The 16305-nt window shown below is 37.3% G+C and overlaps 1 protein-coding gene across 1 annotated transcript in view; it reads right to left on the bottom strand.

The window, feature by feature from the left end:
• Positions 1-16305, bottom strand: part of LOC120535559 (ubiquitin-conjugating enzyme E2 Q1) — a 123103-nt gene that overhangs the window by 9562 nt on the left and 97236 nt on the right. Inside the window, exons 9-11 of the mRNA XM_039763492.1 lie at positions 15662-15720; positions 5501-5549; positions 5152-5247 (exon numbers count right to left, since the gene is read on the bottom strand). Of these exons, the coding sequence (XP_039619426.1) occupies positions 5152-5247; positions 5501-5549; positions 15662-15720 (204 nt within the window). The remainder of the gene's footprint in view (positions 1-5151; positions 5248-5500; positions 5550-15661; positions 15721-16305) is intronic.

Consider the following 16305-nt stretch of genomic DNA (forward strand, 5'->3'; position numbering starts at 1 on the left):
CAATTCCTTTGACTTCATGCTTGATTTGTGCTCTGACATGAACTGTCAACTGTGGGACCTTATATAGACAGGTGTGTGCCTTTCCAAATCATGTCCAATCAACTGAATTTACCACAGGTGGACTCCAATTAAGCTGCAGAAACATCTCAAGGATGATCAGGGAAACAGGATGTACCTGAGCTCAATTTTGAGCTTCATGGCAAAGGCTGTGAATACTTATGTACATGTGATTTCTCAGTTTTTTTTATTTTTAATAAATTTGCAAAAAACCTCAAGTAAACATTTTCACATTGTCATTATGGTATGTTCAGTGTAGAATTCTGAGGAAAAAAATGAATTTAATCCATTTTGGAATAAGGCTGTAACATAAAATGTGGAAAAAGTGATGCGGTGTGAATACTTTTCGGATGCACTGTATATGTGCATTGAATTATATTCATCAAGACTCCAATATCCCTACTATTCTCTGCTGTTCTTTCTTGAGTTTTTCTGTGGTGGGGATCGATGCCACCATTACCTGGTCATGATAACATGCAGTCCCTACATTGATGAATTGAAGGCAGTGTCCACATGACCATCAATATCAAATTCTTTCACGCAAAGCCTAAAAACCATGACGACTGATTTAGATCATTTGTTAGGTCAAATGTCCAGTGGGGGCTGAGCAGTCTCTTGGCCTTAGAACCCCTGTAGATTGTTTTATTTTCTTCTGTTCTCTTGACCATCTGACCTTGCTTTACTCTTTGTTATTTAGTATTGCCTAACCTTGTTTTTGTTTCATATAAACTTTTTTGTTCACTTTGTAAAGCACTTTCAGCTATGACATTTGTATGAAAATGTGCTATATACCTGTACATAAATGTTGTTCTTGTGTACAATCCTTTAACAATAAAGCTCCGTTAAGAGTAGCATACATAATTACAAGTTAGGGCTGGGTGATGTGACCTCAAATCAATATCACGATCAATTGAACATTTAACCGGGAATTACAATTAATGAACAATTATTTTGTTGTCTTTGTTTTTTTTCATGTTGTTTTTAAATTTAATTTATTTAGAATCTTTCAAAGACATGTAACAAAGTGGTTAACAATAACAGCAGCACAGAAAAGACGAATTTTAAAAAGAAAGGCACATAAAACATAGACATCATTTATGATATACAAACACAGAAAGAATACAGGTGCCGGTCATAAAATTAGAATATCATGACAAAGTTGATTTATTTCAGTAATTCCATTCAAAAAGTGAAACTTGTATATTAGATTCATTCATTACACACAGACTGATGTATTTCAAATGTTTATTTCTTTTAATTTTGATGATTATAACTGACAACTAATGAAAGTCCCAAATTCAGTATCTCGGAAAATTAGAATATCAATTAAGACCAATGCAAAAAGGATTTTTAGAAATGTTGGCCAGCTGAAAGGTATGAACATGAAAAGTATGAGCATGTACAGCACTCAATATTTAGTTGGGGCTCCTTTGGCCTGGATTACTGCAGCAATGCGGCATGGCATGGAGTCGATCAGTCTGTGGCACTGCTCAGGTGTTATGAGAGCCCATGTTGCTCTGATAGTGGCCTTCAGCTCTTCTGAATTGTTGGGTCTGGCGTATTGCATCTTCCTCTTCACAATACCCCATAGATTTTCTATGGGGTTAAGGTCAGGCGAGTTTGCTGGCCAATCAAGAACAGGGATACCATGGTCCTTAAACCAGGTACTGGTAGCTTTGGCACTGTGTGCAGGTGCCAGGTCCTGTTGGAAAATGAAATCTGCATCTCCATAAAGTTCGTCAGCAGCAGGAAGCATGAAGTGCTCTAAAACTTCCTGGTAGACGGCTGCGTTGACCTTGGACCTCAGAAAACACAATGGACCAACACCAGCAGATGACATGGCACCCCAAACCATCACTGACTGTGGAAACTTTACACTGGACCTCAAGCAACGTGGATTCTGTGCCTCTCCTCTCTTCCTCCAGACTCTGGGACCTTGATTTCCAAAGGAAATGCAAAATTTACTTTCATCAGAGAACATAACTTTGGACCACTCAGCAGCAGTTTTATCTTTAGCCCAGGGGTGGCGCTTCTGACACTGTCTCTTGTTCAATAGTGGCTTGACACAAAGAATGCGACAGCTGAAACCCATGTCTTGCATACGTCTGTGCGTGGTGGTTCTTGAAGCACTGACTCCAGCTGCAGTCCACTCTTTGTGAAACTCCCTCACAGTTTTGAATGGGTTTTGTTTCACAATCCTCTCCAGGTGGCGGTTATCCCTATTGCTTGTACACTTTTTCTACCACATCTTGTCCTTCCCTTGCCTCTCTATTAATGTGCTTGGACACAGAGCTCTGTGAACAGCCAGCCTCTTTAGCAATGACCTTTTGTGTCTTGCCCTCCTTGTGCAAGGTGTCAATGGTCGTCTTTTGGACAACTGTCAAGTCAGCAGTCTTCCCCATGATTGTGTAGCCTACACAACTAGACCGAGACACCGTTTAAAGGCTTTTGCAGGTGTTTTGAGTTAATTAGCTGATTAGAGTGTGGCACCAGGTGTCTTCAATATTGAACCTTTTCACAATATTCTAATTTTCTGAGATACTGAATTTGGGACTTTCATTAGTTGTCAGTTATAATCATCAAAATTAAAAGAAACATTTGAAATACATCAGTCTGTGTGTAATGAATGAATCTAATATACAAGTTTCACTTTTTGAATGGAATTACTAAAGTAAATCAGCTTTGTCATGCTATTCAAATTTTATGACCAGCATCTGTACAGCCGCTAATCCAGGGATCTCCAACCTTTTTTCACCTGAGAGCTACTTTTATAAAATGAAAATGGCCAAGAGATACTTGTGTTTTCTAACATTTATTCTCATAGCTTATTTCAACCCAAACAAACTGAATAAGCTTGTTTTGCCTGAACATATACAAAATGTTGGTGTCCACTACTCACATTTTGCATAAAAAAAAAAATCACAAAAATTACTTAGTTCACCTGCAAGTGCATTTTGTGTGTCTGTATGCATTTTCTAGTGTATCTCACACTACTGAATTAAAACATGAATGCTGTCAAAACAAAATAATGCCTTTACAAATACACAGATATTACTTATTCGTTTGTCATTTTGTTACATGTCACTGTTTCACTTCACAAGAGTATTCACATGTCCAGTTGCATGTGTGATGTGTTTTTTAGTTAGTCAGATGACTGGCACTGCATGGAGTCAACAAGAGGTGTATGGTGGAGTGTAGCCACTTAGGTTCACTCTTATGGAGTCATTTAAATTTTCATCTGTCAGTCTTGTTCTGAACTTTGATTTCATGACATTCAAGACAGAAAAGGCAGACTCGCAGAAGTAAGTAGACCCAAACAAGGCAGACATATTCAGAGCTGCTTGGTGAAGATTCTTATAGTTATCTGGCTCTACTAAGCTCCAGAAATGCTGAGAATGCTATTGAGACTTTAACTGCACATTTTGAAGGTTTACTAATATATGAAATCTGAAGTCTGTCTGTCTGCTTTCACAAGAGAACTTTAACATATTTAGATCTGTTTTTTTCCTGTAATTTGCTTGAACATTCTGGTTGATTTTGCGACTTCTCTCATTTTGCTATGTATCACAGTTCGCTTGCGGTGCTGATTTATCTGCACGAATCCAAGAAAAACGCAGCGTGCTCACTCACTCGCCAGCTTTGGGGTGTGTTCCTTAACTCCACTTAGCTAGCAAATGAGAGAACAACTGAATTCAACTTTGTTTGATATTTAAAATAAAATGTTACTTAAGTCTTGAGGAGTTTGAGTCCAGATATTCTCTTAAGTGTATGACACATTGAAAAGATAGATTGCAATTCAGATTGTGGATTGTGATATGATTTTTTGGAAAGATCGCCCACTCCTAATTTGACTAATCAAGTTTTCAAATTTATGTACGATTCATTATCCCTTTGGTGAGCTACTTGGAAAGGGGGTGCGAGCTACCGGTAGCTCGCGAGCAACGTGTTGGAGACCCCTGCGCTTGTCACTACCCAGATTTTCCCATTTAGATTACTGATTATTGTACTGTTACATCTGTTAAGATGATGTGCACTTACCTATTGCCAGGTTCAGCCTCTGTCTAAAACATTGCTGCCTTGTCCATCCATTGCGCCCTGCAGCTTTGATAACATTTGTGGCACTGTCTGTCATAGTGGTTATAAAGTTCTTTTCCATGAGGTCCCACACAGAAAACACGTTTCTCTGACTGTGTGCAATCATCTCTGGCAAATGATCAATTGGAAAATATGCCATCTCGAGGCATCTGTAATGCGGTTTCCATTTATCATCAACATAGTACAAAGTAACACTCAAGTATGCCTCCATCATCCTACTTGACCAAAGATCAAATGTTTCTGCATAGAGCTGAACAGAATTCAGTTCAGTGGCTACTTTTTAATAGAGTATGTTTTGTATATGTTGGGAACCGGAGTTTAAGAAAAAAATATTTTTACAATGGCACAATGTATCTTCTGTCAAGGATTTTGATAGTGTTTAGACCTACTGTGCTCCACATTAACTATGGGAGCCTTATCCTTCACAAAATAGTAGGAAATGGCATCAGTTATTTCCTTCCGTCTTCTCGAACCTTTTTCATGTTGTGTAGCATTTGTACATGCTTTTGTTATTGACACAATGGAGGATCTTGTTGCTGGGTGCTTGTCACTCTTGCTCTTTTTTGAGTCATGCACTATTCACATTCAATAACAATTCCCCCCACAGTGTTTACATTTAACTTCTTCTTGTTCGGCATCTTCAACACTGAAACCAAAACGAATCCAAATAACAGACAGAATTTTTCTTTGGTAAGATTAGTGTCTTCTATGTTGCTTCCCTGTCACAGTCATGTGACAATACATACGGTAGAATGTTTTTAAGAGGACAGTATATGAGCATACACAGGGGAAAGTATCAACAGAATTAAAAATAAATAAATATCAGACGGGGCAAGATTACGCTGATTAAGAGGTTCTGAATGTTGGTTTTGATTAATTGCCCAGCACTATTCCAAGTAACTAAGTAAATGTTTTATGGTTAAAATGCTTTGCCAACTTAGCAGTACTTCTGAAAAATAAACAAGAAGCCAAGATAAAACTAACCGGAATTTGATTTACCTTGTTAGCGCCAAACTGCACTCTGGCTTTGCCCTTCACCAGCGTGGCATTTATTTGCATGATTATGGACTCTATAGAATAGGCACTGCTCCAGCCCTAAAAAATATATAAGCAAAACATTTAAAAGAAACTATACTTAATAGACCACTATTGCCCAAATTAATCAATGACACACTTAACAAAAATAGTATATTTTATTAGTTGTCTTTGTCTGTCCAGGCACACACAAAAATAAAATGCTAAAGAAATTTTCCAATGTACCATTAAAGATATATTGCCCACAAAACTGTGCAGATAGTCATAGGAATTAAAATCAATTTATTACATTAGAGTGTTTAACATATCTTACCTGCTTTGTTAGAAGCTCCATACAAATTGCCCCACCTCCAAGAACATACCTGACAATAAAAACATAAAAATTATTTTGGTATAGAAAAGGTTTTCTCCATGAAATGCAAGTCATTTTACGTGTTTTTTTTTTTTTTTACTGTTTACAATACACTGAGGTTTAAATGCTAGCCTCCCCAATTCACCCTGATGAACATATCAGAGCCGCTGTTGTACTAACAGCTGTTTATGGAAGAAGAGCAGTTTTAAGATATAATTACATACAGTGCCCTCCACAATTATTGGCACCCCTGGTTAAGATGTGTTCTTACCTTCTAATAAATACTATTTATATTACCAAAAAATATAGGCTTAAAACACAAAAAAGATAAAATCCAACCTTTAATTGAAGTACATTTATTATCTGGGAAAAAAATCCCACATTAAGAACTTTTTTTACATGAAATTATGTATGCCACCATTATTGCCACCCCTAACAACTCATATAAAAAAAACTGAAAACTAAACTAGAAATTACAAAAATGCTTCATTTATCAGAGTAAATTGGAACTTTTAATTAGTAATTAATGACTTCCTCAGTCCCTGGGGTATAAATATGACATAACACAGAGTTCTTTTGCTCTTTGCCTTTTTTCAACATGGACAAGACCAGAGAACATGCCGTTCAAGTAAGGCAGATGTGTGTCAACACTCAAAAGTCAGGTAATGGCTAGAAGAAAATAGCTACTTGCCTAAACCTGCCTGTATCTACAGTCAGAGGAATAATGAAGTGTAAAACAATGAGAATAGTGACAAACAATGCTGGACGAGGACCCAAGTTTATCTTGCCACCACACACAGTGAGGAGGATGGTAAGAGAAGTTAAAAATTCTCCAAAGCTCACTGTTGGAGAACTGCCCCAAAGAATGGTATCTTGGGGTCACAAAGTCTCCATTACCACCATTAGACGCTGCCTCCATGCCAACACGCTGTCTGGGAGACATGCAAGGAAAAAGCTTTTTCTCACCTACAATCACAAACGTAAACGTCTGGAGTTTGCTAAACAGTATCGGGGCTTCAACTAAGACCGTATGATTTGCTCAGATGAGACTAAAACTGAGCTTTTTGGCAAAAAAACATTCTAAGTGGTTCTGGCGTGAATCCAAGAATGAGTATGCGGAAAAGCACCTCATGCCCACTGAAAGTATGGTGGAGGATCTGTGATGCCGTTTCTCTTCCAAAGGCCCTGGGAACCCTGTTAGGGTGTTTGGCATCATGAACTCCTTGAAATACCAGGACATTATAAACCAAAATTTGGTGGCCCCTGCCAGAAAGCTGAAGTTGGGTCGTCATTGGGTCTTCCAGTAGGATAATGACCCTAAACATATGGCAAAATCTAAACAAAAATGGCTTAAGCAGACAAAATCAAGCTCCTCCCATGGCCATCTCAGTCCCCAGACCTCAAGCCCATTGAAAACCTGTAGGGTAAGCTGAAGAGGAGAGTGCATAAGAGAGGACCAAGGACTCTGCATAATCTTTCTAGATTGTCCTAAGAGGACTGGTCAAAAATCCCTGTCTCTATATTCTCCACCCTTGTGAAATGTTATAGAAGATTAAATGGTCTTCTTGGCAAAAGGGGGCTGTACAAAATATTAACAGCAGGATTGCCAATAACTGCGGCACACATGATTTCATGCAAAAAAATTCTTAATGTGGGATTTTTTTCCCTCAATGATTAAATGTTCTTCAATTAAAGGTTGGATTTTTCTCTTTGTGTTGTGAGCCAATATTTTTTTGGAAACATTTTTTTTTTTTATCAGAAGCCTAAGAACACATCTTAACCAGGGGTCTCATGCTTTAACGATGCGTACGCACAGAAAATGATGCATAAGAACTTTTCCACGTTTAAAACGCGATGTATAAAACCTACACGGCATAAAGCCAGGCACTTTTCCACGGTACCTCATACAATGTTGTACGCAAGTTCTCCACTCGGTTTTGCAGACGGTCAGCACCCAGGATCAAAGCAGTGCTACTGTTACTGTGTGGTTTATGCACAGAGCCACATTCCTGCCACACATGTACAGTATTCCCTCCTCGATCGCGGTTGCGTTCCAGAACACTCTCTCTCTCTCTCTCACACATACATACAATAAATATAATTTATATATATATATTTATATATATTGTGTGTGTATGTATCTAATTCTATCAATCTGTATATCTATATATATATCTCTATATATCTCTATATATATATATATATATCTATATATATATATATATATATATATCTATATATATATATATATATATATATCTATATATCTCTATATATATATATATATATATATATATATATATATATATATATATATATATATATATATATACACGCATACACAATATATCTATATCTATATATAGCACAATGCCCGAGCTTCGCAGTAAGGAAACAATGCCTTAAAATTTTTATTAAGAAGAAAATTAAACCTTTTTGAACTTATGGGAAAATATATCAATAATTATTTGTTAAGGATAGCTTTGTATACCACAATGTGAGTTCGGCACTCCGGTTGTAATATGACCAAGCTGTGTGCTGAGCTTACTCTTAAGCATGCAGTTACAGTTGGCCATGTGAACAGTTATCTTGTTTCAAATCTCACAGCTTGGATTGCTGCTTTCATAATCGGTTTGAGTTTCATGGTTTGTTTCAACTACGACAGTATTTGTAGAACTTTTGTTGAAGTGACATTCGGCATCTGTCAAGCGTAAGTATACAACCAGTTTCATCGATAACTTCACATCCAGCTTTTGAGAGTTTAAACATTCATAAACATCTAAGTGTCCACTACTGAAATCGTCACCTGTTAATCTAAGATGTTTAAGAGGCATTGGCGGTTGTCCAAAGGTGTAAAATATTTGGCCATTTCGGTACACTTGAAAGCGACAGCCGAACAATTCAGCGGCAGCCATCAACTCACATACAGATCCATAGGTGAAGGGCTTAAGCATTTCACTCTTATAGTGCACCTGTGTAGTATATATATCTCCTGTACCGTCATCAGACCACACCTTGAACCTGTCCCAGTCATTCATTACATAAGACACAATGTTTCTCCAGATATCAAGAGTGAGCCTGATATGGCCGTGCAATATGTAACAAAGAGAATGGAAAAGATAGGTGCCATCTCCGGGGATGGAAACCACTCGGTAAGTGACAGTTCTTTAAATCGATGGTGATCACCTCGATAGACATGTTAATGCGGGTACGGTTGGAATGATAAAGGAAATGGCTACCTGAACAATGTAAAGTAAGTCTAAAATACCTACACAATAACTATAATTGTAATAAATGAACAATAAAACAGCGGAGAAGCGGTGGATTAAATAAAAAGGCTGTAGTTTTCAGCAGGGAGACGTGAATCCCGTGGCGAAGCAAGGAAGGGAATGTAGAGACTGGAGCGACGGACGGCCTCATATAGGCAGGCAGCCAACAACGTGGGTGGCATTGGGATGGGGGACCCAATGCCGCCTCACACGGTGACTGAGCTGCAGGCTATGGACGTATATATGTACGTAAGTAGGATTCAGTTAGCGTTGGGAACCCTGCGTACCAAATTTCTTGAAGATGGGCACATAAGTAACCAAGACTGTTGAAAAGTTCAATATGGCGGCTGACAGTGGCATCATACCACCGAAATAAGTACCAAATTTCAGCCTTCTACCTACATGGGAATTTGGGGAATTTGGAGAATTAGTGATGTTGGAAAGTTCAATATGGCGGCCGACAGTGGCATCATACCACCGAAATAAGTACGTACATCGGTTTCGTTAGCAGGGAAGCCGCCTACCAAATTTCGTGAAGATGGGGCCATAAATAATAAAGTTCAACATGGCGGACGTTGTCGACCATTATGACCGTTCCGTGTAGAATTTCGAAATTCATATATATACGTACATATACAGTGGAACCTCTAGATACGATCACCTCTGTATACGAGAAATTCAAAATAAGAGGAAAGTATGAGCAAAAAATTTGCATCTAAATACCAGCATTGGCTCGCATAACGAGCCAGGCTGTGGTTATGCGCGACGCGTTTCTCGATCCGCCTCGACTCGGGGATTCACCCAAGCTGACGCTGCCAGCCCGTCAGCTCACTCAGTGTTCCTTGTTTTCAAGTAGCGTGAGGATCTACACGTTTGTGATTTCATTGTTTCGCTGTATAAGCGTATCCAAAAATATCGCGGACATGCAAACGGAGAATAGGAGACGATTGCCCTCAAGAGGAGAGAGAGAGAGAGAGAGAGAGAGAGAGAGACGTGCGCGAGCGAGAAAGATAAGGAGAGACACGTGCGCGAGAGATAAGGAGAGAGAGATGCGCACGAGAGAGAACCACCATCAGCTCAGTTATACTCACATGACGCTCAGCAGACAAAGTGTATCCATACTACTTGTATTGCAAGACATTGCTCGTTTTATCAAGTCAAAATTAATTTAAAAATTTAGCTCGTCTTGCAAAACACTCATAAACCAAGTTACTTGCAAACCGAGGTTCCACTTGTATATATTTATCAGTGTTATTTGTTAGGAAAATTGATTTTTATGTTGATATTTTTGGGGGTGCGGAACAGATTAACTGGATTTCCATTATTTTCAATGGGGAAGTTTGTACTAGATACGAGAAATTTGCTATACAAGCTCAGTGCTGGAACAAATTAAACTCGTATCTCGAGGTTCCACTGTATATATATTAAAATAAAAATTAAAAAAAAAAAAAAAACAACACTATGCAACCTTGAAGGCCAATTGTGTTCAAGAGTACACCAAATTAAATTGAGATCTACTTTCTTAGCTTCCTTTGTCATTTGGGAATATGTCTAGCTCAGCCTGAAAAATATTTCACATTTATTTAATTCAAACACTGTTCTTTGAGACACCTGCCATGTAAGCTGTTGACTCTCAAATGGGTGTTTGGATTCTTTTGTGGTTTTGGGCCTACTAGACCTGCTTCAGTCAGTTTCCAAGTTCGTTTTCATGGTACAGGATACTGCACTCTGATAACTTGGCTTTGTTTGCAACATCTCTATAGGAAATACCTACTATTTTAAATGTTATAATGATCTGTCTGTCTTCCTGCATTAACCACCTTTCCTTGCTATTATGATAGCAATATACAGTGCTATAATATTCAAATAATGCTTCAGAGGGTGTAGTACAGCACAGTTTGTTCCAACTTTTTTTATACACTATTATTATACATGGTTTTTCATATACTGTTTTACACTTTTGTATAGGCAGCGAGTTTGTAAGTAGAAACACCTGTTAGAAATGTCTGCATTAATCTTTACAGTTAAACTGCTGCAAGTCCTTAACCCTTCACTTGATCTCTGCAAATGTCTTTTTTGCATATCTCTGAATATTGAGTTACCTTTTCAGTAACCTGAACTTTTTTGCTTTTAATATGACAATTTGCTGCTTTCCTCTGTACCGGTTCAGGTTAATCAATGGACTTGAACTGCTAATATTTCAATAAAAAATGGAAAAGTGGGGGGTGTTCTAAAATGTACTGGTGAGAGTGTGTATATAATGTGTTAAAAAGTAAGCAAGCCCCATGAAAATTGTTGAATATGTTGAAAAGGTCAAAAGATAAAAGTGATATACGTACTTGAACAAAATGATACACAAAGTTGAAAGGGTGAATTTATCCATATAATCTAAATTCATAAACACAGATTTGTCATATGGAAAAGGTTAAGTACACCCTTAGATTTATCACCACTTTAAATCCATAAAAATAGAACTGGGTTGTCCAGATTAGATGCCCAAGTGATTAAAACATCCTTAGGGAGCATGAAAGTGGAACCTTTATTATTTAAACTGTATATATATCTGTGGTCTTGTGTTCTCTTTGCTATTGAAACTGTTTGAAATCAATTATTCCACTGTAAAGAAAATCTACAAATGGTGTAGACTTCAAGTGATTGCAATTTGTCCCAGACTGGCTATCCCAGCAAATTCAGTCGAAATGCTGACCGTTTCATACTAAAAGAACTCTTCGCATCTATAATGAGAGACTGCACAAATTTGACCTGCGGGCAAGGTGTCCAAAAAGATCATTACAGCAAGACTAGAGAGTTTTTCATTGAATATTCAGGTTAAAATGTGGTCTTTTTGATCAATTCTGGGTAGGTGAATCAAGGATCGAGCTGTCTGGCCACAGTAACACATTCAACACTATGGATGTTAAAAGAACTTAATTTTCAGTACCAAGTTGATACTAAAATGCAAAACACTTAACAGTACTAGCCTTTTTTTTACAGTATTGGTACCAAGGTGAAAATTTGTGCCGCATTGATGACCAACTTCAAGTTGACTTATTGCTTTGAAAGGCACAATAATATTTGATAAAAGTACAAGTTAAAATCACACATAAAATGGGTTCATCTTTTTATATCACCACATTAATACATCTTAAAAAGAAAAATGACAGAAGTCACGCTTGGAAATGAAAATTTCAGCACAAAATTTGCTAGAATCGGTTGTGTGTGCTTTGAAAGTACATGATGTCACTGATTGGATGGAAGTTTCAATTCTTGTAGATGGCAAGATTAGTTGCTTTTTAATACCATGTCCTACAGTGCCCAAATAAATGAGCAAAGGCTATGCATTAACTGCATACGCGTCTCAGCATTCATCTATGCTCTAAGCTGTATTGGGGTCACACAAGTAAAACTGAGGCAAGTTTCAAACTAAGCAACTATTTTTCTTGTCTACACTGGAGATTGAAAGAGCTGCTCCATTTGTTAATATCAGTAGTACGACATACACTGGGTTAAAAGAAGCACACTGCAGGCACACACAATTTACAGCAGGCAAAAAAGCATATATAAACAGTGCATTTTTATTAATCGTTTGGTTTCTGAAGGCAAACTGTTGTTCAATAGTACAACTCCAAACGTGACAAAAGTAATGAAAGCAGGTCTAGTAAATGTAATACAGTCTCTTAATTACAACTAATAGAATTCAAGTAAGGCCAGCTTAGTAATTTATTGAATTCTGGATCTGTTCACAAGTAAAGCAATAATAAAGTAAGATGCTCTAAAACCAGAACAAATTCATGTAAAACTGACAAGTATGATTTCACACAAGAAGCCTTTAAGTTTGAACAAACATAAAAGCATCAGGAGTTTGTGACATTTGAAATCTGAATCAACTTGACTCATCCATTAAATATTACTTTTTAAGAAGCTATTTCACTAATGATGCAAACAAATTTTACAATAGCAAATGTTGGAAACCTAACGGAGAGCTTCTCTGACATGCCAGACTTTAATGGCATGTTATAAAAAAAGTTTTTAAGAGTTTGATTAAATGAAAATAACTTCATTATTTTGGAATTCACAGATTCAACAGTACAAACTTAATGTTTGAATTTTTATTTTTAACATATTTAGCAGTGCTTTTTCTTTCCACATAGAAGTAAGAAAATGTCAGAAAATAAAAGAATGTGCACATGATAGAATAAATCAGGTGTCCATGATGAGGTCATTCTTTATAAATCATATTCTGAAATCACCCTATGAAAACATTCCCAAAACTTGTTACAACAGGATAATTCTCATGTCTATAAACACATTGAATTCAAGTCTTGCATTGTAATTTGACATTTATGAATGCCAATACTAATTTCTTTTAAATACACCTGGGCAATTACTTGACTGATAACACTATTTTAAATTTCCTGTTACTAATGGGATTTATATATTTTATATTGTTACAGGAAAAGCCACAATATTGTGAGCTTAAATAATGGAATTACATTTAATTAAAAACCAGTGAAAGGGTTTTCTGTTTTTGCCATGGTATCAAATAGGTATCAAGTATCATGAAATTTCACTGGTATTGGTATTACAGTGGGGCAAAAAAGTATTTAGTCAGCCACCAATTGTGCAAGTCCTCCCACTTAAAAAGATGAGAGAGGCCTGTAATTTTCATCATAGGTATACCTCAACTACGAGACACAAAATGAGAAAAACAAATTCTAGAAAATCACATTGTCTGATTTTTGAAGAATTTATTTGCAAATTATGGTAGAAAAAAAGTATTTGGTCAATAACAAAAGTTCATCTCAATACTTTGTTGGCAATGACAGAGGTCAAACGTTTTCTGTAAGTCTTCATAAGGTTTTCACACACTGTTGCTAGTATTTTGGCCCATTCCTCCATGCAGATCTCCTCTAGAGCAGTGATGTTTTGAGGCTGTCGCTGGGCAACACGGACTTTCAACTCCCTCCAAAGATTGTCTATGGGGTTGAGATCTGGAGACTGGCTAGGCCACTCCAGAACCTTGAAATGCTTCTTACGAAGCCACTCCTTCATTACCCGGGCTGTGTGTTTGGGATCATTGTCATGCTGAAAGACCCAGCCACGTTTCATCTTCAATGCCCTTGTTGATGGAAGGAGGTTTTCATTCAAAATCTGACGATACATGGCCCCATTCATTCTTTCCTTTACACGGATCAGTCGTAATACAAAAACTAACCATAAACCACCACAAAAACTAACCTTGCATGAGTCTAGTTCTGGCATGAAGTGAGGAAGAACTGAGTGGAGAGGACGTTACAGTTTTGAGGGAGAGTCTGGCTACACGATGGAGGGATGTTTTTCTTCAGTTGTTTTCTCTCTTGTGATTTCTTGGGTTTCTGGTGTTTTTAGGTGGTGGGAGCGAAAGCCACATGCAGCCATTCCAAAAACAAAGTCCTTGTGACCCAACCCTTCGTGTTTGCCCTCCACATCACTGGCAGTCTGGCTTTGTTTACATCGTGCTGCTTGAAAGCACGAGGGTTCTCAAATTGGTAAATGGGTAAACAGTTTTTCCACCTCTTCCAGCACTTGAGGCCTCTGCCTGGTTAATGCTGTAACTCCTTTTGCAACATCAGCTTCTTTAATAGATTCTTTCTGCTTTAGAATAGTTGAAATCCTAGGTTTTGACTTCTTGTACTCGGTGGCAAGATCAGTAACACGAACACCATGCTCATACTTTTCAATAATTTCTTTGTTTACTGCGATTTCAATTTTCTCCAAAACTTTCTTCTCACCACTCTTCACTTGCTTAGAAGCCATGGTTAACTACAAAAGCACACGAAATACTGTAAAGCACAAAGAGATCACAAGTAAAGCATGCACGTCTGACTGAGAACAATGAACAGGGAGCGGTTCAACACGTGCTTAAATACAGTAATTGGTGTGTACGAACCGGAAGGGAAATAAAATAGAGCACAAAGAGTTCACAGTGAAAGTATGCACGCTCGTCTGAGAACAATACAACATGTGCGGAAATCATCAGTGCGCACAAATCGAAAGGGAAACTGGCTTGTTCGTATACCGAGTGTGTGGTCGTGAACCAAGGCAAAAGTTTGGCGAACTTTTTGTTCGTAAATCGAGTTGTACGTGTACCGAGACGTTCGTGAACTAAGGTTCCACTGTACCATATTTGTGAAGAAACAACTACCACTTAGAAATATGTTATCTTTTAGGAAATCATTTGGAATGAAAAAACTGCAACCAAGTTTTGCCCACATATGCTGTTGCTAATCCATGGGTTTTCCTATTCTGAATCATTCTTGTACTTGCAATTCGAATTTGACTACTTTAAGCTATGCCAGAGATTTTTTACTATTTCTACAAACTAAAGAAATACTAAATTCTGGATAGATGTGTGGAGTAACAAAGCTTGAACCAGACAGAGATACAGTTAAAGATGGGGAAATCTCAAAGGAAATACAGAAAAAAAATAGCTCCAACAGTTATGGCAATGTAATGAGAAGTATCATGGATATGGAGGTGTCAAGAAGGATGACAAGAGAAAATAAAAGGGATTATGTGAAAGAAAGCCTAAGGGAGGATGGGGTATCAGGTGAGGAAGCAGACAAGAGACAAGAGTAGAGGAGACTGGTCTAACACAGAGAACCCCACATGAAAATGGGGACAGCTTAAGCAGCTGCTTACATGCTGTAAACTCATCTAGCTCAAGGATGGCTGTCCAGAAAGAATTTTCAGACTTTGTCATTTATTAAAAAGGATTAGAGCCTAACAGGAGCAGCCAAAAGAAGTAGTAGTGTCAATCACAAATTTCTCATTCACAGTCACCTTTTTTATTTTATAATACAACTTAACTCACCCGCCTGATAGCACCGGGGACACCACTCTCACAAATGGTGGGTCAAAGGGAAAATTATCCTGTTAAAAAAAAAAAAAAGGAAAAAAAAATGAAATGCATTTCTTTTGGTGCTATAAAACTGAATGTTCAACCTGATACATTAGTTAATTTAAGCCGCTTTTGCTGAAACTATACAATGACTTTGAGACAAGAGTACCCTCCCCAATCTACCTACATATACTATTTACCAAACATCTCAAAAAATTTGAAGAAATCCAAGAAAATAATCAAAACATTTGTATTTGCATCACTGAATTCATAGTTTGTTTACATTTTACTAGCCTAGTTATACTGCATTTAGAAATCCGATTCCTTTCACATCTGTCAGACAGAGTTGCCAATAATAAATTACATATAGACTTGTAAATGAGAAAGTAAAATTTTGTAAAATGAGACAAGTCATGAGTTAATTACTTGGCTTTTAGTTCGACTCACTGCTTTACTTGTCACAACTACAACTTTATTAAATGTAGATTATGAATGAAAGTTTGTTCCCTCATCTGGGCATATTATACACACAGCACAAATCATCAAGAACACATGTATAGCTGATTATCCATGCATTTATATAATCAGCCAATAATATTGCCTCAATACAGCATATA

The sequence above is a fragment of the Polypterus senegalus genome, chromosome 1 (genome assembly GCF_016835505.1).
Source record: "Polypterus senegalus isolate Bchr_013 chromosome 1, ASM1683550v1, whole genome shotgun sequence".
In the NCBI taxonomy this organism is placed as follows: domain Eukaryota; kingdom Metazoa; phylum Chordata; class Cladistia; order Polypteriformes; family Polypteridae; genus Polypterus; species Polypterus senegalus.